The sequence below is a fragment of the Agrilus planipennis genome, unplaced genomic scaffold, assembly GCF_000699045.2.
Source record: "Agrilus planipennis isolate EAB-ADULT unplaced genomic scaffold, Apla_2.0 scaffold292, whole genome shotgun sequence".
Taxonomy (NCBI): domain Eukaryota; kingdom Metazoa; phylum Arthropoda; class Insecta; order Coleoptera; family Buprestidae; genus Agrilus; species Agrilus planipennis.
In genome coordinates, this window is record NW_020439168.1 from 20,958 (window position 1) to 47,878 (window position 26,921).

The 26,921-nt window shown below is 35.1% G+C and overlaps 1 protein-coding gene across 1 annotated transcript in view; it reads left to right on the forward strand.

The window, feature by feature from the left end:
* Window positions 1-26,921, forward strand: part of LOC108741246 — a 50,863-nt gene that overhangs the window by 15,768 nt on the left and 8,174 nt on the right. Inside the window, exon 4 of the mRNA XM_025977935.1 lies at window positions 7,490-7,649. Within this exon, the coding sequence (XP_025833720.1) occupies window positions 7,490-7,649 (160 nt within the window). The remainder of the gene's footprint in view (window positions 1-7,489; window positions 7,650-26,921) is intronic.

Below are 26,921 nucleotides of genomic sequence, written 5' to 3' on the forward strand. Positions count from 1 at the left end.
CAAGACGCGTGAAAACCCCGGATTTTAGAGTCCAGAACCCGGACATGTCAACAGGTTTTTTTAAACATAGTCAGTGTAACAAAAAACAGTTGAAAATGTCATAAATCACCCTTTTATTTATTTTCAGACCTTAAAATTAAATTTAGTCATTCTTTATCATCATTTTCAATGTACCTAACAAAACAGAATCTTATTACAGTTTGTTACAAATTGTTTTAATAATCAGTTAGATTTCTTTTACGTGTGTGGCGGGCGGCCCAAGACTTTAAATTTTTAAACCAGGACTACAAATGAAGCCCCCCCCGGACGCTCCCCGGATACCCTCTAGGACAAATCCGGGGAAACCCGGACGGATGGCAACCCTACCTATAAAGCTAAAATAGACTCATGCTTTCCTTTTTTCTTCTAAACCTTAATTGCCTAGTTAATAAGTTCACCTAATTATTTTAAATTTCTCGCATTTATCCGCGCGTCTCTTTTTTGGTATACCTACTATCACGTTCTGTTTATAAGCCTCCGGGACTTTCCCTGTCTCGTATATGTGACTAACTAGCCTAAACATACTATCTGTAGCCTCTTATTCTGCATGTTTTAAATTTTCCACCTGTGTTCCATCTATACTTTTAATGCTATATTTAACTCTTTTCTCATTATGAATGAGATCAGAATAAATTACCTAAACATACAATCTCTAACACCTCCTGGCCTGCATGCTCTATGATTTCCGTCTGTATCACATCTATACCTGTCGCTCTATTATTCTTTCACGTTTTTTTAATGGTAATTGAAAGTCAAATTCTTCCTTCATTATGGGGTATCCTACTTCTTGTAGGTATCTTCACACCATCTTTGCTAACACATCTAACTCTTGAGTTACGTATAAATTTTTTCTAAATGTTCTTTCTACGTATCCTCCCCTTTTGTTCATTTTATATCGAAATGGCTCCTGCCTCGTTTGTTTTATTACCACAGTCCCTTACTTCACTAAAGTTGAGCACCATGTACATATTTTTAAATAGTGAGGACACCTCAAACTTACTCTGCTCTAGGTCTCGTTCGTATTAGTCCATTCCTATTCCACCTACGACTATAATTTATTTATCGAGAATGGCAAATGACAAAAAAAAATGCTATTTTGCTTAAAGTCAATAAAAAAATGTTGAATTTATTAAACGAACAAAGTCAGTATGATGTAGAATTACAAAAATGTGTGATTTCTTTTTCTTTGAAGAATTATATCTAAAAGTAATAGATTGAAGAAGGTGTAGGTAGGGTATTTTCAAAAATATTGGTTGGTTGTTAATCTTGTGTAGCATTTTGACATACCTCCCAAACATCCTAATTTACTGTGCAATTTCTATATGCGGATTATTAAAATATTGCGTATGTATGTACGTATACACTTAGGTAAATCTGTACTATGTAGTAGTAGAGGTAACGTATCTCGATTCTTATTACGTATATTTCTGTTCCTATACGTATTAGTAGTATATGTGTGTGTGACTTGTCTGTAGTTAGGTTAAATGAGAATGTTGACCTTAACTGTCTCTACATAATAACGAATGTTTCTTGGAAAAAGTGTTACCTACATAGTTACGTGGTAAACGATCATCAGATATGCTAATGATTCAGTTCAATATGGACTCCGCATTATATCGTGCGCGCATTTCAAATGGACGATGAATATTTAAATTAATTGCCTCTATAGAATGGATACTCGCCATTGTACCATACAATACATGCTATATACACATACCACTTATATACCTACTTACCTATCCACTAGAGACCAGAATACCTACTCGAATATGCGGTTGCCCACTTTAATTCATTCGTATTGCGGATTCTTTTTTCTTATTTGTATTAAGCGCACGCAAATAAAAAACGCTTAAGACTTTTTGATTGAGAAGAAGTTAATGACGAAGGCCATTGATTTGTATGGGAAAGGAAGGGAGAGAAAAGGGAGTCCAGAAGTGTTTCGTGGTAATATTAATAATAGATTATTGAATGTAACAAAGTACAATAAGTATTTATATTTAAAGTACTTTTAGTATTAGTAGATGTCCACTAGATGGCGATAAACTTCTTGTATTTGGATAAGTATTTATTTGTTTCAAACTTAAAACAATTAGGTCAGTTCACTTAAAATGTTTAGTTAATACAAAGTAAGGGAAAGCGACCTGACGGGTGTCCTCAAAACAACTATTATAATATTGCAATTTCATGCTTAATCAAAATTATAGTGGTCAGTCCTGAGACTGATTGGACACGCACCTCCAATTCTTCCGTTTCTCTACCAAAATTAGAACATCCCACATTCATTCATTTATGAAAAGTCATCTAATCCAGGTCTATCTCGATTCTTCTTAACTGCTACTTTCTACTTCTAATATGTCCGTAACTAGCCCTTCCTGCATGGGAAGATGTACTACTAACATATCTCATCTATTCTGCATCCTTGTTGAACTCAAATCCTAACATTTAATTTTCGTACATTATTGCTTAAGTTCTATAACTGCTTGTTGCTCTTTACACAATTATTATATCGTTTTCTACCTCCCTACGAATCCCTGTGCATGCACTTTCTCTTTTCTATTATTACCTATAAATAGGGTTGCCATCTCTAAAATTTGGAAACCAGGGCAAGACGCGTGAAAACCCCGGATTTTAGAGTCCAGAACCCGGACATGTCAACAGGTTTTTTTAAACATAGTCAGTGTAACAAAAAACAGTTGAAAATGTCATAAATCACCCTTTTANAGGTAAAAATTGGTAAAAATCCATATATTTAAATGGACCTTGTTGGAGCATACGTAATCCTAAAATGTACCATCGTACTACAGATGGCGTTTACCGCTCCATTTCTGGTATTTTATTGTCTTAGTTTGTTTGGCTTTCATGTACATAGGTAGCTAACTCATCTATAAAAAATGAATTTGTGATTTTGAACTTTCGACATTTTTACCGGTTCTGTAGACGAAGGCGCACTAATAAAATTTGCATAAGTATATGAATTTATTCTGCAAGTAAGACAAGACTGGTATATACCTAATAGGTAACCAGAAAATGTTCAGGTCGTTTTGGTCGTATACTATAATTTAAAAACAAAATGCGATGCTAATAAAAATCTCACAGCATTCGAGATATTTCCTTGTCTAATTTTAAAAAACTGAATCTTAACTCGGTTGGGTATGCATATTTGTTAATATCACTGTCAGAACAGGCAAAATGGAAATTAGAATAATAAAACGAATGATTTATCGTTATAATCGTAAGGCCTTCAGCCTGAAGACTGGTTGATGAGCATCACGCACCTGCACTTGTTCCTGTCTTGACCCGTTGACAACATGCTCGAATTCTGCTTGAATGCATTTTTTTTTTGTTACGTATTAACCAGTAGGTATAATGTTATTCCTTTTTCTTTGTTAGTGTCCGCTGCAATTCCTACCTGACATCTCTTTTTTATGTTTACGATATTTTTTAACATGACATAAAGCTTAAAGCGGTCTTAACACTCTTCTTCTATCCCTACATCTTTGAGTATTTTTACTCTTTTCCCATTTAACATTGTTAAAAGCTTCCACAATCCTCATGAATATTATCTTTTTTTTTCTAATGATTTAAATATCATCTTAAAGGAATCGGTACGTTTTTTTTAATTTTCTTTGATTTGCTTATTTCTCTTCCTTAAGATCACTATTAAGTCTCATTTATTCGCTTGAATGAAAAATGTACAAGACACGCCTTCACATACTCTAACGCCAAACAAAATTTTTTGTAAATTGCCAATTTTGTCTCGGAACTGTTCAATTTGAAATTGTGTTTATAATTAGTCCATGTGATGCTTGGTAGCCTTCCGCCTTCTTAAGAAACAAATTTTTAAATTGCAAACAAAAAAGTCGTACGTACTCAATAACACCTCTTTGTAAAATTTAAATTGAATTAGAATTCAAAATGTTGTTTTTAAATTCGTAAGTGTCAGGTAAAGGTAAACAGTAAATGTACAGAAACAAATAACGAACTCAGCATTTTTTTTTTCCAGTAATAACGAGTAGGTAGATACTTTTTTCAGGAAGATTTATGTCCAGTAACAACATCGATATTCGGAAGGATGCATTAAGGATGTTTGGGAGGTACAATCGGTGACAAGAGTACATAAAATTAGAAATTCGTCGTTATACTAAAAAAAAAGTATACGGTTTGAGAAAAAATTTGGAATTTGACCAAAAAGTTTGAATAGAATAAGAAATAACGAATATGGAAAAATTTCAACTAACTTTTGGCAGTGAATATGCCTTGATTTCAAATTCGAAACAAAAAAATATTTAGTTTCAATCTTTATTAATAATGAGCGTAAAACTTTATTTTATGTTTAAATAATAATTAAAACTTTAAAATTGCATTTATTTCAGACAATTATAAATATTATCATTATATTATCAAGTAAAAACGAGATTTTCAGCTAATTTTTCATTTTTTCCTCGATAACCATTTAGTGAATTTGAATAACCTTACGCTAAAGTGATTCTCCAGAGTTCAAGTTACTTATTATAAAAGTTTGAAATTTCTGGTAGCTTTTTTTCTGTTAATAATATGTTCGGTCAACGAATCTCCATAAACTGCAAAATTACAATTTTTTAAAATTTCAATAACTTTTTAACGGTTTAGTGAATCGATTTGTAATTTTTACAGGAGTTTTAGAATTGAATGATGAACGTTCTTCCAATTTTTTTTTGTCTCGTAGCATTTTGACATACCTCCCAAACATCCTAATTTACTGTGCAATTTCTATATGCGGATTATTAAAATATTGCGTATGTATGTACGTATACACTTAGGTAAATCTGTACTATGTAGTAGTAGAGGTAACGTATCTCGATTCTTATTACGTATATTTCTGTTCCTATACGTATTAGTAGTATATGTGTGTGTGACTTGTCTGTAGTTAGGTTAAATGAGAATGTTGACCTTAACTGTCTCTACATAATAACGAATGTTTCTTGGAAAAAGTGTTACCTACATAGTTACGTGGTAAACGATCATCAGATATGCTAATGATTCAGTTCAATATGGACTCCGCATTATATCGTGCGCGCATTTCAAATGGACGATGAATATTTAAATTAATTGCCCCTATAGAATGGATACTCGCCATTGTACCATACAATACATGCTATATACACATACCACTTATATACCTACTTACCTATCCACTAGAGACCAGAATACCTACTCGAATATGCGGTTGCCCACTTTAATTCATTCGTATTGCGGATTCTTTTTTCTTATTTGTATTAAGCGCACGCAAATAAAAAACGCTTAAGACTTTTTGATTGAGAAGAAGTTAATGACGAAGGCCATTGATTTGTATGGGAAAGGAAGGGAGAGAAAAGGGAGTCCAGAAGTGTTTCGTGGTAATATTAATAAAATATTATTGAATGTAACAAAGTACAATAAGTATTTATATTTAAAGTACTTTTAGTATTAGTAGATGTCCACTAGATGGCGATAAACTTCTTGTATTTGGATAAGTATTTATTTGTTTCAAACTTAAAACAATTAGGTCAGTTCACTTAAAATGTTTAGTTAATACAAAGTAAGGGAAAGCGACCTGACGGGTGTCCTCAAAACAACTATTATAATATTGCAATTTCATGCTTAATCATAATTACAGTGATCAGTCAGTCCTAAGACTGATTAGACACGCACCTTCAATTCTTCCGTTTCTCTACCAATTTTCGCAATTCCCTAAAACTAGAACATCCCACATTCATTCATTTATAAATAAATAGTCATCTAATCCAGGTCTATCTCGATTCTTCTTAACTGTTGCTTTCTACTTCTAATCTGTCCGTAACTAGCCCTTCCTGCCTGGTAAGATGTCCTACCAACATATCTCATCTATTCTGCATCCTTGTTGAACTCAAATCCTAACATTTAATTTTTGTCCATTACTGCTCAAGTTCTGTAACAGCTTGTTGCTTTTTACACAATTATTATATCGTCTTCTACCTCCCTACGAATCCCTGTGCATGCACTTTCTCTTTTCTATTATTACCTATAAATAGTGTTGCCATCTCTAAAATTTGGAAACCAGGGCAAGACGCGTGAAAACCCCGGATTTTAGAGTCCAGAACCCGGACATGTCAACAGGTTTTTTTAAACATAGTCAGTGTAACAAAAAACAGTTGAAAATGTCATAAATCACCCTTTTATTTATTTTCAGACCTTAAAATTAAATTTAGTCATTCTTTATCATCATTTTCAATGTACCTAACAAAACAGAATCTTATTACAGTTTGTTACAAATTGTTTTAATAATCAGTTAGATTTCTTTTACGTGTGTGGCGGGCGGCCCAAGACTTTAAATTTTTAAACCAGGACTACAAATGAAGCCCCCCCCGGACGCTCCCCGGATACCCTCTAGGACAAATCCGGGGAAACCCGGACGGATGGCAACCCTACCTATAAAGCTAAAATAGACTCATGCTTTCCTTTTTTCTTCTAAACCTTAATTGCCTAGTTAATAAGTTCACCTAATTATTTTAAATTTCTCGCATTTATCCGCGCGTCTCTTTTTTGGTATACCTACTATCACGTTCTGTTTATAAGCCTCCGGGACTTTCCCTGTCTCGTATATGTGACTAACTAGCCTAAACATACTATCTGTAGCCTCTTATTCTGCATGTTTTAAATTTTCCACCTGTGTTCCATCTATACTTTTAATGCTATATTTAACTCTTTTCTCATTATGAATGAGATCAGAATAAATTACCTAAACATACAATCTCTAACACCTCCTGGCCTGCATGCTCTATGATTTCCGTCTGTATCACATCTATACCTGTCGCTCTATTATTCTTTCACGTTTTTTTAATGGTAATTGAAAGTCAAATTCTTCCTTCATTATGGGGTATCCTACTTCTTGTAGGTATCTTCACACCATCTTTGCTAACACATCTAACTCTTGAGTTACGTATAAATTTTTTCTAAATGTTCTTTCTACGTATCCTCCCCTTTTGTTCATTTTATATCGAAATGGCTCCTGCCTCGTTTGTTTTATTACCACAGTCCCTTACTTCACTAAAGTTGAGCACCATGTACATATTTTTAAATAGTGAGGACACCTCAAACTTACTCTGCTCTAGGTCTCGTTCGTATTAGTCCATTCCTATTCCACCTACGACTATAATTTATTTATCGAGAATGGCAAATGACAAAAAAAAATGCTATTTTGCTTAAAGTCAATAAAAAAATGTTGAATTTATTAAACGAACAAAGTCAGTATGATGTAGAATTACAAAAATGTGTGATTTCTTTTTCTTTGAAGAATTATATCTAAAAGTAATAGATTGAAGAAGGTGTAGGTAGGGTATTTTCAAAAATATTGGTTGGTTGTTAATCTTGTCAAGTTTTCAAACATTAATATAAGCAGTAATAAATAAATAGATTAATAAATAATTATGATTCTTTCGTCTTTTTGTTTCAGGGTCGTATTCTAGGTAGTCATCGGGGAATAGCGTCGACTGGACAGCTAGCCCCGGTTGCTAACAAAAGGTCTACACCTATTCGCGTTAGGAAAAGGGCTTCATTAAGCGAACCTGTGTTAAGCCGTAGTTCAGGACCGTATCCGGATTCAACCGACAAAGGTAAAGAATTTTTATTAAATAAGACACAACTTGAAGAGTTATCACGCACTTACTTATGCAGTAGAACTTTTGCCATGTCGATGACGTAAACGCAATCTTGCTAATTTCACAGTGCAATTCGTGATAAACACTGCCCCAAAAATACCCAATTTGTGTACCACTTCAAATGACTCAGACCATGTTATAGTCTGAGTCATGTAGAGTGCAGGAAAAAACTCTCAACAAGGTGGAATTACAACATTATTGTGTTAACCATTTGTGTCTACAAAACCTAAAATAGTTTAAAATCTTGTACGAGGCTGTTTTCAAAATATTATAAAATAGAGTGATGACCCATGAGGCAGTATTAGGTTGACGATATACTTTTTGCTAAGCCAAAGTTGTAAAAATAAAGCTTGGGCTCTGTCTGAGCCACAATAAAAAGTTTTTTGACAAAAATTTAAACTCGCAAGTTTTTCGAATGTGAAGATTCCGACATTGGCCCTTCTAGCTCCAAACGCCACGATATTGTCACCATTTAAATCATGAGGATCATTTTTAAATGGGGAAAACCTTCCAATATTAAATCGCGTTCACCTTTAACAGAATCATTTGTGTCCTCCTAATTGACAAGTCCCACCCAATATGGGTTTTAATGGTCTTCAAAACTAAATATTTAAATTACGTAATGTGGATGGTTATATTATGGAAATTCGTGTTGATGTTTGCGTGCTCATGAGGGAGGGTGAATCGCTTATGTGTGTGTGAAACAAGCTGTATATATATGTACAGTCCGTTGTTCATATCCATTCTCCCACGACCTTGTATTGTCTGTAATAATAACAATTGAAGACTGACCGGGAACGAGATAGATGGCGTACGTTCCCGTACCTATTGTTTGTCAAAATGTACATTGCAACGTGTAGATGTGTAAGAGGCCCCAGTGTGTAGACGTTAAACAATGGACGAACGTTCCGGGCGGTCATCAAATTGAAATTTCTCCAGCCCGTAGTCTTGACAACGAGTTGTTTCCGGTCGGATAAGATCATTGTCTTTTGTTTTTTGGCCTTTGTGTCGTTTCTTGGACCAAATTGCACCGATGTAGTAGGACTGGGTGGTATAAAAATTAAGAGAAAATTTGCTAACATGGAAAGATTTGTTGCCATTGTAAACAGAATTATAATAATAATAATAATAATAAAGGTTATCTTGGCTTTCTAGGAAACGATTCATACAAAAACAATTTACATTATTGATGTAATAATAATAGGTCGTTAATGCAATAACAGCGACAGCGTTTTCGTTTTCTTTTTTGATATACACATACGTGTACAACGTACATACATTTGTAACAGTGAAAGTAAATGATAATTACCACTGACACTTCCGATAAATGGGTCGTTTAGTTGTTGACCTTTGGCTCAAGTGTTACATGTGTTTGTAAGCAGTTTTTAAACTGATAACGAGCTATTTGTGTCAGCAAGACTATTTTAAATGTTTAACTTGACGTTTTTAAATTTTACTGATAAAATAATTACTGTTTTTTTGTTTTTATGTATCTATGCATGTAGAATTTTGGGGAAATTGGGATTAAAAAATGGGTCGCTAAAGGACACATGGGGTTGCTAATTTGCGAACTGATAAAACATATTTTTATATTAATATTGAATTTAATCATTATGCTGCAATTCGCCAGTGGTATTACTATGTACGTCATGGAGAATATGGATGACGACAGCGGCCATTGCTGCAATACCGTAAGCGCCTTAGTACTTTATAACTCCGGCCACAGGTGTCGCAGCGGTGAGGTTCTTAGGTTATAATAGTGACAAATATACTTCGTTTATTTTCTGTAGCGGTGTGACCTTCGGTTTGACCGGCGCAAAGTAGAAAAGAACAGCACTAGGCCAGAAAAGGAAAGAGACAACTCTCGGCCAAACTCTTAACCGGCGAGGAGCGTATAATCCGTACAGTACTACACGGAAAAATTGACCATTTTATCCACTACAATTGCATTGCTCAAATGTGCTGTTATTGGTACCATTTACTACTGAAAATATCAACGAGATATTTATTTATATTCGAACACATATTAAAGGCTTTAACCCTTGTTTTCGACTCGCACTAATATTCATGATTGAACAAAATTTTTGGCAGGTTTTTGTATGAAAAAGTATGTTTAATGAACAAGAGTCGAGAGTGTAATGAGCTTTTTTCTCCCTACCTACGATTTTGCCAGCGCAAATACAAGACATTGGAAGGGGCACATCGTTAGAGAAAGTAAATGAAGTATACTATAGATCTGTCAACAAAATCGTGTAGGAAATATGAATGAAATATGATACGAAATGCCTTACAATAATTATAAAAAAATATATTATGTTAGATTTCAAAAAGGGTAAAAATACTATCTATAGTGGAACACCTAAATAACTACAATGTTATTTGTATGTACGCAATTGTGTTCAGTGTACAAAACATGCAGGCTACTTTTAATTTTTAGTCTCTTATGTAACAAATATGTATTATATCTAATCAGAGTAAGTATGTATGTATGTACATACGTATAATGAACAAAAAAAAACACAAGTTTCGCTCTAATAACCACAAACACCATTAACTTATTGTAGCTCGTAGCTCTCATTTTAACGCCAACTCGTTTGATGCAACTTGAGGAAACTGCGTTTCTACGCCAACTACGACCGCGTTATAAGTAATCGTTTCTTTGCGGTAAACCGACAATGTTCGAAAAATTTCGTAGCTCGTTACCAAAGCGTTAAATCGTGTTTCGGTTATTTTTTTGCTTTCGTATTTTCGTGAATCGACCAAGTAATAAGTAATACTTAAACTTACTGCTTGCTTGCTTGGATTGACTCCAACGTCCGGCGTTTATTATTTTCGGCAGTGAACAACAATGAAATTACAAAATCGTGCGGATTTTGTGAAACTAATGGGTTCAATGACCCATGCGTTTGAACATGTTTAATTTGAAGCAGCGCCGTTTATCATATTATTAATAAATGTTTTGATCCAAGACAACTAAAGAGCGACTAAACGAAAAATTTTGTGAACGGTACGATCAATCGTTGTTTCAAGTAGCATTTGTCATTTGATTAACCGACTAAAAGGAGGTCACTGGACTGTTAGGGGCCAGGCCAGAGGACCGGGGACCATCTAATTTCCTGTGATTAGCAGGCGCTGCAAAATTAATTCTGTCATTACAAATCAGCTGAAAAATATGATGCAAATTTGACATTCAAGCAGTCCTATTCTTTTTCGAAATGATAGGGTCTACAAAATCAATCATTTAATAAAAATTAGCTTCAAATTACTCATATGCTAACGTGATAGACGTACTATTTTAAGGGTTTCGAAGGAAATTGTTGTATATTTAACTTTTTGTTTGAAGTCTTACTAACATAAGTTTACTGATTTGCTCTCCTAGAATATCGGGTCCATATTGTTTTCACATTCACATTATCATCATCAATTATACTGATTTCTATTGACGATATAATTAATAGAAATGCTGAGAGATCGAGAAAAACCGGGAAATTTGTCAAGTTTGTGGGAAATTTTTAAAATCGAACGATAAATGTAATATTTTTTTATACAGAACGTAAAATTTCGCTGCGCTTCTCTATGTCCTTAAAAGTGGTAGGACACGCACCTGCAGATTTTCCTATTCTGAGCTAATCTTTGCTTTTCCCTGAAATTAGAACATATCCCACATCCCTAACTATTCGTGAACAGTAATCTAATGTAGGTCTATCTCTACTCATGCTTCTAATATGTCTCTAATCTAACTAGTCCTTTAGTCCTGAGAATGGGTCCTACCAACCTATCTCGCCTATTTCTTCTATTCTATTGAGTTCCATAGTGACTTCTGTTCTCTTCTATTCCTTCTAATATTTCCACATTTTTAACCTTTTCCATCTACGGATTTTGGAAATTTTGGTAGAAAGAAACAAAAACTTAAATCGAATTATTTATTATTTTACCAATTTATTTTTTAGCTCGCCGTATGTATTTTGCATTACTTTTCACGGATTTAACTATTTTTTGCCCTTTTTCACAATTTAAAGAAGACTTGAAATTCAAACAATTTTCCTCAAAATTAATTCTAATCATTAACTCTGCTTTTATCTAATCCATGCACATTCGATTCCTTTCTTTTGCGTAAAGATTGTTCAGTAAAGTAAACATTCTTCCACAATAAGCATTGCTTACTGGAATGGACAGCACGAAACACATAATTTTTTTGTAAACTCTTTTGTAAATCACCTACTAATAAAATATGCTCATATTTTGTCATTGAGAATTCGAAACTTAAAATTACTAGTTTATAAAATGAAGTTGTTTTTCTGGAGATTTTATACTTCGTCGGGAGTCGGAAGGACATACAAAAATAGCATCCGCTAAATCCCGACCATCTAGGAACCCTAAGAACAGGTCCGCGCTCCAGGCATGCACCTTTAACAATTAATTGAAAAACGGATTGATTTTGTTTGCCATGAGTATGCTAGACCAAAACAACTTGACCGGGAAAGCTAAGAAAAGTAGCCGGGAAAAGCCTAGAATTTTTTTCTGGTTTGGCGCTAGACAAGTTAGGTGGGTATGTCACTGATAAAATGTCGTAACCTTTGCAAGAATAGCTACATAATTTGTTTATTTATAACTGATAACCGTGAGCTAGGTATGCCGACAGTCATGTCTATTAAAAAAAAAAAAGAAAAGATAAGATTTAAAAATCGAAAGAATGCGGACAGTTTGTTGGCCCGTTGCCCTCACTTTTGTATTTATATGCGTACATATGTGTACATGTACATTGTTTATGTATAGTTAATGCATCCGTTTAATGACGGATAGTTAGTTAGGTTAGTACATAAGCAGTGCCACAGTATATAACGATTAATTAATTGGTCTACCGAAGCCCGCGTGTGGGTGCCGCTGCTATGTATCATTATGTAGAAAGGTGCGAAAGGTTTTCACGTTGTCGGAATGATTTTCCTTCTATATTTAAAGGTGCCTGTATTTTTATCGGATTATAAATATTGGAAGGTGTGGGCGTGTTTGTATATACGATACCGCGAAATAGCCGCCCGATTATAATATTTGGACCGTTGCCAGTCCTCTTGTTACTTATTACCGCTTGCACTTGGCTAAAACGCTAACACGTACATTCGTTTCGTACGTAAGTGCATACAGACGTAAAGTTAGTGCGATCGTTATACGTGTACGTCGATGTACACGTGTGTGTGTTTGTGTAGGACGTGAATGTATTCTATCTAGGTCGCTCACTGAATCGGCGCAGGCAGCGCCGCAGCGCCCGCCAACGGCGAGATCGTATATCGTGCAATAAATTATAACGTGTAGCTTCGCGACGGACGTGTTGCAGCAGCACTCACGTACATTTACGACGGACGTAATACATCTGTATGTGTGCGTACCTTCAATTGGGTTATTAAAACGTACAGGGACGTCTCATGAAGTAATTATGTGTATGCAAATCAGAGATGTGATTTAAGTATTTGAAGTACAAAATAAAGATACCGATTTTTGTCTTGCATTTAAATACTTTTTTTGAGAAAAGCATTTCGTATTTTATTTAAAATCATTTTTCAAACTTATTTTCGATTTTTAAAATGCAAAATACATTTTTGCCGTTAAAAGTTCTGCTAGTATCAACACATTCCATGAATGCCTTCTAATTCTTTACTGAAGAGAGCCCAAAAAATTCTAAATTCCTTGGAAATTGATAATCTAAAATATTAGATCGATGTTGTTTTTCGGGTTCAATATCATGGTCCGTGGAATTTTGATGTTCCAAATTGAAATCAACACTTGCCAAATCACCACTAATCGTACCTTTACCAAGGAACTACGAAATTCTATGAATTACGACCAAAAATCCCGCAAAACAATATCGAATTTATGTACGCTAGCTGTAGAAAAATGAAAACTACAAGATATTGTGGTGTGCTAATAAATGCATATAATCCAAAATTCCCAGAAAACGATTCGAAAAACTTCGCTTATTAGATGAACCCAATGCTAATGAAACAATGGGTTTCATTTCTTTCTCTTATTACAATGTGAAAGATCGGAAACAAAATGGGGTTGTAAATATTTTGATATAAAATGATTGATGTTGATTTTACGCTCATAAAATTTTTGGTCTTTGCTAGCTGATCGAAGAGGTTTTTGACATCCTCATTTGAGGTGAAGGTTTTACCGTCTAAAAAATTTTGGAGTGACCGGAACAAATAATAATCCGATGGTGCCAGGTCTGGAGAATATGGTGGGTGTAGCATTGTATCCCATTCAAGCTGTAAAAGCTTTTGGCGAGTGACCAAACTTGTGTGAGGTCTCGCGTTGTCTTGGTGAAACATTACACCTTTCCTGTTGATTAGTTCTGACCTTTTCTGTTGAAGTGCATCATTCAGTTTGTCCAGCTGATGACAGTAGACTTCCGAATTAATCGTTGTGTTATCCGGTAAAATCTCAAAAAAAAAAAACGATTCCTTTAAAATCCCACCAAACAGACAGCATCACCTTTTTTTGGTGAATATCGGCTTTGGAAATGGTTTGAGCCGGTTCATCTTTTTTGCTCCATGACCTCTTGCGTTTGATGTTGTTGTATACAACCCATTTTTCGTTCCCAGTGATGATGCGTTTCAAAAACGGATCATTTTCGTGACGTTTGAGAAGCGAATCGCAGACGTCAATGCGACGACACAGATTTCTCTCTGTGAGAACATGGGAAACCCATACATCGAGCTTCGAGGATAATCCCAGGCCTTTCAAGTGGTCATAAACTGTTGAATTTGATAAATTTAACCTCAATCCGATCTCACGTGTTGTTATTCGCCGGTTCACATCAACTAATGCCTTTATCAGCTTCAACCGGCCTTCCCGAACGTGGTGCATCTTCGACATCAAAATTGCCGGATCGAAATTTAGCGAACCAGTTCTGGCACTGGCGTACTGTCAACACACCTTCTCCATACACATCAGTCAATTTCTTTCTGGCTTGAACAGCATTTTTACCCTTTCTGTAGTAAAACAGTAAGATATGTCGAAAATGCTGCTTATCGCTCTCCATATTTAAAAGGGCACCAACTAAAAACTACTTCGTAGAATTAATTGGAATTTTTCACACACAAGCCTTGCTATATGAGCTCTCAAAGCATATAAAAATTATACGGCTTAAATGTGAAGTTGGGTGCAAAAGAATACAATTAAATCCTCTGTCGGGAAAAAACGAAATGACTTTCCGAACAACCCTATATTTTGGCATCAATATTTTTTTCCAATTAAAACGACTGACAAAGGTAAATACGGAAGCATATAGAAGAATTATTTGTCGCTAAATTGAAGTTTCAATAACATAAAGACAGAAAAACTATATCTCACTATATATCAATCACTTCAAACAGAGAAATATGAATCATACTCAATCTTCGCAGCTGTTGATATAGTGCAAACACCACTATTAGTCTAGAAAAACTCCAATATTTAGAAAATGAGCAAATGCCTGCAAGGTAGCACGTCAAATGAATTCTCTGGGTCTTATTAAAAAAAACTGGTTATTCTGATTCGGGTTTAAAGGCGATAGGCGGTTGGAGTAAGTAACTAAAAGTGTTATAATTGGCACCAAAAATAAAAAAATCCACTATTAAAGTCTTCACCAGACCCCTCACCCCCTTACAAAAAGATAAGGTGCAGTTTATTGACAGCCCTACCAGCAGCCTGTAATTATAGACTGCGTTTGCACAACAATGAACATCATTAAAACATTCAGTGGTTGCATTTGCCGTGAATAGTTGCCACTGGTCGTTTTGGCCGCTTCTGTGTCTACAGACATGTCATAGTACATTGGGTCTTGGCTGGTGTCCAAATCGGTGCGCTTTTTAAATTTCTCTTTTTCGCATTTATTTATCGAAACGAAAGAATTTCCGTTGAAATATTTCTTCGAACGGTGCCAACAACAGCACCGTCAACTTTAGGTCTGTTTATACTCGGTGCTGGCGGCTATGTGCGTTGTCGTATTTCGGTGATTTAATGGGACGATTGTCGAGTGAAGGGGAACGAGGAGAGGAGGATGAACTGGGGACGTAAAGTGTGTGAGGCTATTTTCAACCCAGTCGGCAAATCGTTTATTTTCGAAGAAGACACGGTCAACCGTTGCAAATGGGTTTTCACTTGCTGCGATTTATGCTGAACGTTTAATTTTGGAGTATTCGCAGCCGAATTGGATAATAATGACCAAATTGACTAGGAACAAACCAGAAATTATCGGGGAACGTGGTAATGTCAGGCAATTTTAAATTTTATATAAAATTTTATCGCAATAATTTGAAATATAAAAATCACAATAACAATAATGTTGAATCTGGCTGGGCTACTTAACCGTTCAGAACGCGTTGTGACATTTAAAGAATCACAACACAATTTCCATAGTTCTTCAGTTGCAGCGGGCACATTCCAGAGGTAGCTTTTAGTTAGGTTATGATAGACTATGCTATACTCTGAGACACAGGAACACCTTTAAGGAGAACAAAGGCAATTTCTATAGTTGTTCAATTGCAGCGGGCACGTACCAGAGGTAGCTCTTAGGTTAGGATAGACGATGCTGTACTCTAAGGCAGTAGAATATTTTTAAGGACAAACACAATTTCCATAGTTGTTCAATTGCAGCGGGCATGTTCCAGAGGTAGCTCTTAGGTTGGCATAGACTATGCTGCAGTCTAACACACTGGAATATTTTTAAGTAGGACAAACACAATTTTCATAGTTGTTCAATTGCAGCGGGCACATACCAGAGGTAGCTCTTAGGTTAGGATAGACGATGCTGTACTCTAAGACATTAGGATACCTTTGTGGAGGACGAACACAATTTCCATAGTTGTTCAATTGCAGCGGCCACGTTCCAGAGGTAGCTCTTAGTTAGATTAAATAAGTTATGCTGTACTCTAAGACATTGGGATATTTTTAAGGAGAACAAACACAATTTCCATAGTTGTTCAATTGCAGCGGTCACATACCAGAGGTAGCTCTTAGATTAGGGTAGACGATGCTATACTCTAAGACACTGGGATACCTTTATGGAGGACAAACACAATTTCCGTAGTTGTTCAATTGCAGCGGGCGCGTTCCAGAGGTAGCTCTTGGGTTAGCATAGACTACGCTGTACTGTAAGACACTACAATACCTTTAAGGAGGTTAATATGACAGAATAATAACAGAGACATTTGGATGAAACCTCGCAATAACATAACATTAAAGCTTATCCTTTTAATATTTCAAGATAATTAGAATAGTCTAAGAGTTGCTAAATAAACAAGTTGGCGTCTATTCTTATGAAAACTGCATAATTTAGAAACGGAACGACAGACAGTGATGTGGTAAATTTTTGGGAATATATTCTTATCCATTTACACAGATCTGTATATGATTAGGAAGGATGTTTTAAATTAAGAAACAGTTTATGTTCTTTGTCAGTGTGTTGAGAAAGCACTGTGGTCCTTTTTTTCTCTTAATTACACTTGATTTTATTAAAAAAAAAAGTACAAGCTTTTAAATTCCAATTTTTGTACCAATACCATTTATGTAGATGCATACATGTCGTTAAGTAAATCAAGTAATGAACTTTGGTAATACCAATAATGGAGTGTAAGGTCGATCGCTGGTTCAATACTAATTAGTAAATGAAACAATCATTCTGGTTTTAAGCAAGCTTAATGTCAGGTATGCAATTGCGTTTAATTGAATGTACCAGTAACTGACGGGATTTGCATTATTTATTGTCCTCCATTAATGAATGATTTCGGTGGTCGAGAGACGATAAGGGCACTGGGTAGGTGCATCATGAATAATTCACCAGATGTCATCTCTAATTATTATTATTATCATTTCTCGCCACGTCATTTGACTACGTCCGCAGTTATTTGCGGCTAACGACAGCAATTATCGCAGCCAAGCGTTTATTACACAATTTTCGATCTGATTTGAACATTTATTGTTTGTTTGTGTGTGTTTTGTTTTGCGTCAGCTATTGTTCCTAGCAAAATTGGTCTCAATTGTTTTTAATTCATATTCAAGACATTGGTGCCATAATAACTCGAGAAAAAAGATAAAATCCCTTTTGCTGCAAGGGGAATAAAATCCAGTTTCCTGTCCCCAATTCGATTTAAGTTGAAACTGAGTACAAATATGAATTTATGTGACCCAAACACGGACGCATGACGTAAATAAATTAATTTTGGAGGAGCAATAGGAAATGAAAAAAAAATTTTTTTAAAAACTGTACCGTGGTGAAGAGGAGAAACTAGGAACATATCAAACGAAAGGGCTTTTTGTATGTGTCCCCAATATATTTTTTTATTTAAAAAAGTAGATGACAGTTGACTACCTGTCCCCCGTATCTCCGAAACTACTGAATATAAAATTTTGGTAAAGGTCTAGATGATGGCCCCCACCCCTTTCGGGTGTGGGGGTGAGCGGGATCGAAAGAGGAGGTCTCCCCCATTACTGTACCATAAAAAGTTCGTGGCGGTCTCACTCCCATAAAAAGTTATGGGGGTTAGATGATGGCCCTCCACCCCCGAGGGGGTGAGGGTAGGGGGGATTGGAGGATGGTGGTCACCTGAGTAAAACCCCAAAATTTTGCGGCGGTCTCACCTCCATAAAAAGTTATGAAGGTTGAAAGTTGATTATTTTGACAATTTTCATACATTATAATTCAAATAAAATTCAATAAAAAAAATATTTTCAAGCGGGTGGAGGTGGGGGATCGAAAGAGGGTGGTCACTTGAACAAAACCCGATAACCTAACCTAACCTACCCTATTGATAAAGATATTTAAATAATGTTTTATATAACTTTCTCAATATTTTTATGTATTTTTCATTAGTTTTACCTTTGAATATTGTTTAAGAATGACTATATAAATATTTACATGCCTAGAAATGTATAAAAATTGGCGTATTTATTGGGTGAGACCGCTACGAACCTTTTATGGTACAGTGGTGGGGGAGACCTCCTCTTTCGATCCCTCACCCCACTCCAACCCCCTTCGGGGATAGGGCCATCATCTAAACCTTTACCAAAATCTTTTAAAAAATACAGAAAATAGTTCTTTAGTTATAGATTACAGAAAAATTAATAGGAAGTCTATGGTCTGAACATAACGTGATAAATCATTCAACAAGACGATATTGTACGTAAAAATTTACATTTGCAGTTTGAATGTTGGTTCTCGGGTTAGGATTCCGTATGTCCGAACGAAAAACGGAACCCGTATAGGATCACTCGTGTGTCTGTCTGTCCGTTTTTTTTATACTTGCGAAACCTTTAAACTGGGCCTGTCTGCTAACACGTAATCATAATTACATTCATAAATATGCCCGAAGCATAGAATTTTTATTAGACTGTCTTTCTTGATCTTCTTACTGGCTAATTAATAAGTTTTGTATTTTTAAACTTCTTTTTATCAGTAGACTCTGAATGCCAAGCTATTTACAAAACATTTAAAGGGTATCTGTCTACAAGTATGTTATTAAGTTATTTTACATAGTTGATACTTAATCAATATCCAGTTCGACATTATTTTATAACAATTTATTACCGTTACGTACAGGTGACATTCAATAACATTAAATAATATAATCGTAATCATCTGCATGAGATAATGCTGCTCGTAGTAAAAATTGTTTGCATTTAATTATCAATAACCTCAAATAGTCGAACAATGGAACAACAATTGGTAATAAATAAATGAATAAGGAATTTCGTTTTAATAATATCTAAAATCAGGGGCATACAGCTTTTTCTTCTAAATAGGTACATATATCAGACCTCATACTTATTTCCTCCCTTGGAGCGTATGCTACTTTTCACTACCCTTCGGCTAGGAAGATAAATTTCTTGGCTAAATAATTTAACAATCAAGTTCATTAAGAGAAAAAAAGCAATTGATTTGTACTAGAGATGGACAAGGTACGCGGTTTAGATTCGGTACCCAACGATACGACACATTTTTCTATTTTCTTAATATCAAATCATATCTCAGCTTCTTCCACACGTAAGTTAATGAGGCAGACTATTTATAAAAAATATTTAGTAAGTGTGTGGACTGTATATGTATAAATTAATTCCTTTAAAGGTGTTACACAAAAAGGTTTTCGATTATAGTTTAAATTTTTCGAAACGTACAGTTTTGTATCAGCTAATTAGTATATTTTATAAAGAAACACGGAACTTTATAACTGGTGATTTGTAGTTGCTAATGGTAGAAGAATTCAATTTCGTTTTTTTTTTTCTTTGTTAAAGAAAATTCATTTTACAAAACCTCTTTGATGTGCGAGTAGTACAAAGGAGGAAGTGTGCTGTCGCAAAGTCTTTGAAACGGTGTATTTAGCTCTGCTACCTCTTATTTAACGTGAAGACGCCACATTGAAGAATAAACACTCGGGAAAGAGAAAATTACAGCACAAAAAATAAAATCGAGTTTTCTATGTAAGTAATGGCTCGATCGACGGGAGCGGTTAATAAAAAAAAAAGGAAGAAGAAGAAAAGCGGCGGCCTTCGAGACGAGCGTCGCGGGTTGCTTGGCAACGAATGGTCGGGCGTCGCAGTGACAATGATGACTCAAGATCGGGTTCGAGCGACTCCTGTGGGGGTTGCAGAGCAATCGGGGGGATGATTGAATCGAGGACGGATACGCGTGGCTGTCGGCGCGTGCGTGTAGGCGTAATGCGTGGGTCGTTAATAAAGACGGGAAATGTTTTTACAAGGCAGCCGCATTAAATAATAACAATTTTGATTCAATTTCCTTGATTACTTGCTTACTAGCTAATCACGATTCGACGTTGGAAACAAAAAGGTGTTAGTTGAACGCCTGATTGTTATTTGTGTAACTTGAGAACCGAATATAAGTGTACCTATTCTATTACATCATCATTTTTGGAAAAGTACAGCAAAATTCGTACATATACCTGTAATCGGGTAGGTATCTAGTGAAAGACTATTCTGAATCAGATGCGATGAAAGGGATTGACACCTGAGCAAAGTGGTTTGTTAGAGTCTCTAACTGAGGATGACACCTTGTCGAAACGCGTTAAAGTTTCTATATAAACGTTTTGTGGAATTTTGGGTTTTATGTGTTTATCATCATTCACCACTAACAAAACACAAAATGGAAACAAAATCTTAATCAAATAAGATGAACACTGCTGTCTTACTGCATAGCCATGTAGCTTTTTTAGGGTCAAGAGGTCCAACGATATACCCACGGTAGACCATGTGCGCGTGTATCAAACGCCAGTGCAGTAGTTAACGATTTACACGACCGTAGATGATCGCTGCAAGTGAAGTACGTCAAATGCCAGATGTTTTTACGAAATGTTTGTATGTGTTTGCAAGCGTAATTTATTTTTTCTAATGGAAGGAACTACCCATAAAAAGCAAGTAAGGCGCCTTGTAGGTACCTCAATGATGATTCGGAAATTTAATAAAATTACAAATACTTAGCCAGGCGATATAACTTATATCTAATTAATGACGTGTTTTTAATACCATGTCGAGATGAACTTTAAATATCTGCTACTGCATACTGTCACTGTTTACATTCTCCGTTAATGTGGCTGCTTAGTTGTTATTCCAATTCATCCTCAGGGCTGAAGCTTCGGATTACAGCTTTTTTTGGTGTTCTTAGAATTTTCTTTTGACCCTAGGGTCCTCCAAAGCTGCCTACTTATTTGAGAAACACCCTGTAAAATATTTTTCTCTAACAATAAAAAGGAATTTGTTGTGCGTTTTCATGTACATTACAAATAGAAACAGATTAACCTTATATGCATTATAGGTATATATATTAGGAGCTTATGTATGTTTGTGATGCAGTTGGTATATTGATCGCCCACACTAGTCGATTCATAATAGTAGAGAGTTACTCATGGATACAGACACTGGGCGGGGCCTCATCCATTCAATCGTCGCACTATGCGTAGGTAATATGCTTTCTGCATAAATTAGTGCCTTTAATAAACCACAGTGTCAGCTTCGAATCCAATTCATTATTTTTCTTGTTTCTATTGCAGCAAAAATGGTAGTAATAAATGATTGCATACGCGTTTTATTTTTGTGATAAGTTCTTACTATGCATTTTAATCCTTTGACTATTTTCTAAGGACTAATGAACCAATCGTTTACCAACAAACTGCCTGTTATACTTCATTTACTTTCTCTGGCGGTATGCCCCTTTCAATGTCTTGGATACGCGCTGACAAAATCGTAGGTAAGGAGAAAAAAGCTCATTATACTCTCGACTCTTGTTCATTAAACATACTTTTTCATACAGTAGCTGCCAAAAGTTTTGTTCAATCATGAATAGTAGTGTGAGTCGAAAACAAGCGTTAAAGCCTTTAATATGTCTTCAAATATAAATAAACATTTCGTTGATATTTTCAGTAGTAAATGGTACCAATAACAGCACATTTGACCAATGCAATTGTAGTGAATAAAATGGTCAATTTTTCCGTGCAGTACTGTACGGATTATACTCTTCTCACCGGTTAAGAGTTGTTTCCTTCCTTTTCTGTCCTAGTGCTGTTCTTTTCTACTTTCCGCCGATCAAACTGAAGGTCACATAGCTACAGAATGTAAACGAAGTATACATTTTTTTCATATTGCCCCATATTACAACGGGCTGACAGGTCCCCTAAACAATACTAGGCTACTTACAACTAACTAACAATTTGTCTACAATTTTCCAGGTATTCTAGTTTGTACATTACAAGTGGAATTAATATGTGATTACCGTTATTTTTAATTGATTTAAACAAGTAATTTGTCAATAATTTTTGCATTGTGGCAAAACAGTTGTTTGTTAAACTTTCGTAAATTTACGTAAATTATCGGAAAACAAAATGTAAGTAAGTTTTATGGCCTTCATAGAGGCATTCTAACTTTTATTCTGAAAAGTTTTAATTAAGTTAGGGGGCTGGTTTTGTTGAAAATTGAAGCACCGTCTCTACTAGCTACCTTATTTTACTTCCCTAATAATTGTAGTCTCTCACTTAAGTGAGTTTGGAAGTCCATTAGAAGTTAAATTGGTTTACGTAGAGAGGCACTTCATACATACCCACAAACATATGTATATTATAGTTGTATTTTAATTGTCTTACAATAGATGGGTTACACAGTGTACCCTTTTGAGTAGGTTTCATTAACAGTTAATAATTTGTATGCTAAAGACACAACGACCTTCTCTTAGTTGTCGGGAGTAATCCAGGTGGAATCGCGATTTGGATGAGATTATTTTTTTCTAGCGAATAAAAGCTGGTATTCAATAACAGCTGTAACTATTATGCATTTGTGTAGTACAGTAAAAGCTCTTTATTCGCGAGGTGTACGTTTTGAATTTTTAAATTAGTCCACTCGGTTGCATCTTTTATAAAAGTCACCTCGGCACGAGCCAATAGTACTCAAAAGATGCTGATAGGTTGAAAAATAACACCGAATCCGTTTCTACTCGGTTAGATTTTTTATAAAAGCCGCTTCGACACGTACCAGCTGTACATACTCAAAAGATGCCATACATTAAGGGGATTCAGTAGTACACGCGCCGTAGAGTAAAAACATGCTTATCGGTTCTGGATATCATGAGTTTATTATTTAAAATAGAGGTTTGAAATTTTGTACTAAGATAAATAAAGCTTTGTCCTAAAGCTTGTCGAAGGCCATTTTTAAATTTTTTAATTTCTATTGAAAATACGTGTCCTACAAGAAGCATCAACTTCAAGTACTTGTAAAAGCTGTTAATGACCGTATTATTGAAAACCAAAAACGTACCGAGTTAGTGTGAACCTTTGTCTGTTACCATACAAAAAATTAGATATTTATCTCGCAGCGTTAAATCACAATGTTTAGAATAGAAATCAATGTTTTCGGAAAAATTCACACTAGGCACGAGCGGTCTATTGCGGTCAATCCCCTTAGTAAATGACACCGACTCCTTTTTTGTTTACTGACTCCATCCTCGAATAATGGAATTTTTAGCCGCGAATACAGGAACTGGGTTGCAATTTTTTCACCCGCGAGTAAGGAACTTTTACTGTATTTTGTGCGCAGCTCAGTATTAATTGTGGTATTTTGTGACAATTGGATAATTAAAAATCAATTATATTAATTGATTTCTACTGATGAATAAGGCAATTTACGAAGTAGAACGATATAAATTCTTAAAAACCCAGACGGGCAGACGCTGTATTTGTTATTTGAGATTAAGGAAATTAATTCCGACTTCTTAAACCGGATTGTGCTACAGGAATTTATGTGTTATATATGCATAGATACACTTATTAAATGCCCACATAAATAGATTTGTAGATATTTGCATGTGTGTTGTTATCGAAACGTATTTTAGTTGAAAAATAGAAAATGGTTCGTGATTAATAGAGCCGGAAAATAGCTATATACTTCAAAAAATGTCAGTCATTACCTTTAACGATTTTGGTAATCACCAAAGCGATTATCATTTACCTACTAAATATATGTATAATAGTGGTAATATTAAATAATCACTATCGGAATTTCAAATGGTTAATTAATAGCAAACTTGTTTATTTATAGAAAATCGTACAAATAGTAGCTGGTTCGGTTATGGTAAATGTACATAATGTGGACTTTGTTGTCTGTTTTAAAATCAATTCAATTTATGGATCAAGAGAACTAATACTATTACGAAGACCGTTTCCTTTTTTTGCCTGTTATAAATCTTCATCATCATGATCATAAGGTCGTCAGTTCTAAGACTGGTTGGACACGCACCTCCACTCCTTCCTATCCTTACCTAATCTTCGCATTTTCATAAAACCAGATCATACCACTATTTGCGAAAAGTAATCTAATCTAGGTCTACCTCTACTCCTCTTAACTCCTATTTCTGCCTCTAATATGTCTCTGAGTAGACCATCATGCATGACAAGGTATCCTACTAACCTATCTCGCCTATTTCTTCTTGACTTCCATAGAGTCTGTGTTCTCTTATTCTTTCTAATACCTCTTCATTTCTAACTTTCTTTATCCACGGTATCCTCATAATTCGCCTGTAACTCCACATTTCCACTCCTCCTTGCTAGATGCTAATACTGCTATGTCATCTGCAAATCAAAGCACACTAATCTTTAGCCCCTGTATATCTATCCTTACAGTTGTACTGTCTTTAATGATATTGATCGCGTTTTCGATGTGTAGATTAAAAAGTAGCGGTAACGGTGTCTATCCTTGTCTTACTCCCTTCCTAAAACTGCGTGTTGCTCTTTATACAAACCAAGTATCACTTTTCTATTTTTGTAACTTACTCGTACATTTTTAAGTATATTTAACATTTTTTCATTTAACATTGTCAAAAGCTTTTTCTAAATCTACAAATCCTATGTACGCGCTCTTTCCTTTCTCTATCGTTTTCCCTCCCGCGTTCCTCTATTTCTTCTAAACCCAAATTGATCTTCTCCTAATGTACTTCTGCCCTTTTTTCCATCCTTCTCTGTACAGTTCTAGTTAAGATTTTTGACGCATGGGAAGTTAAGTCAATTGTTCTAAATATCTCGCACCTACCCGCGCCTCTCTTTAAGTATGGTCACCACTTTTACAATGCTCTGGGACTTTCCCCGTTTCGTAAATGTGACTAACTAGCTTAAACATACGATCTCTAACCCTTTGTCCTGTATGTTTTAAAATTTCCGCCTTTATCCCATCTGCACCTGATTACGTATATTTAATTTCTTTTATGTGAAGAGATTTTTTAAAATATTCCTCTAAAAGAAATCTATTTAAGAAATTGTATGTAAGGATCAGCCACTTTCCAATATTTTTTTATTTAAAGCCGTCTAAAAACATATAAGCTCTAATTTAATGGAGAAATTTTTTCGAGGAACAAAAATTGGATTTATGGTTTACCTTTTGTATTGGATTTTCATATGGTTGCTTTAATTACTTTCTTAATTTTATTACTCCGTTAATGCTGTGACAAAGTTCAATATTGTAGTTGTTGAAGATATTAATTGTTGAAAGCGAAACATCTGACGATGAGTCAAGTGGCAACTTTTTACTCTACTCAATTAGTATGCAACATGTGAGCCAACAGTAATTTAAAGTTCGAGTATAAAATACGGTCTTCCGCCTACTACATCTTTAATAAAGTAATAAATAATGAGCGTGGATAGTTTTGTTTGTATATGTATGACAGCATTCTGCCCTGCTACGTACTCTGTCATTATATGCTGTGGTTTTTGCAATTTAAAGTTTACAGCTGTCTAATAAAATACAGCAGAAGCTGTTATGCAAATGGAATTCTTTTAAAAACTCTCTTTTTAAAAGTGTGTTCTGATGGCTCACGATCTCGTATGTGCATGTATTGATTAATAATCTTGCTTCGGATTTTTTTACTGCTGACTCGTAAGTGGACTTTTTATTTGGTCATCACGTTCGTTATAAAAATGCTAAACGAAGAGAAGACGTTTTGAAAACAGCTGGCAAATAGTTTCTGACCAAAAATATAAGTGTTTTTAGAAAGGGCAATTTATGAATTTCTTGAAAATTGTCATGCATATTTCTAGCGTTGGTTTGCCAAATAATTTAATTTACTTCTTTCTCTTCTAATCAAGAATGACCTTATTATTCAGCATTATTGCAGGGTAGTACTAAAGATCTGCATATTAAAACATGTTAAGGTCAACGCAAGTAGAGGTGGTGTCTTCAATTGTCCCGGGCCGCAAAATGCGTAAAGCGTTGACCTCGTTGCATTCATATTGTACACTTAATAACAATGACTCGACTGTTAACCATCTAAACGATAGAAATCAATGAACAGACGGAGTTTGACACTGCACGATTCAAGTTTATATCTATACGCATTATCCCTAGGTATGCATGAACAAAATTCTGAAACTAGAACAACCCACATCCTTAACTATTTGCGAACAGTAATCTAATGTAGGCTTACCTGTACCCCTCCTAACTCCCGTTTCTGTCTCTAATATGTCTCTGACTAGACTTTCATGCCTGAGAGGGTGTCCTACCAAACTTTCTCGCCTATTTCTTATCGACTTCCGTAGAGTCCTCTGTTCTCCTATTCTTTCTAAGATCTCTTCAATCTAACCATTTCTTTTCCGCAGCGCCCACCACATTTCCATATTTCGCACCCGTACAGCGTCGCTCTCCAAACATACACCTTTAACAATCTTTTTCTAAATTAATCGTTCGCGAAAATTCTTGACTTCCATAGAG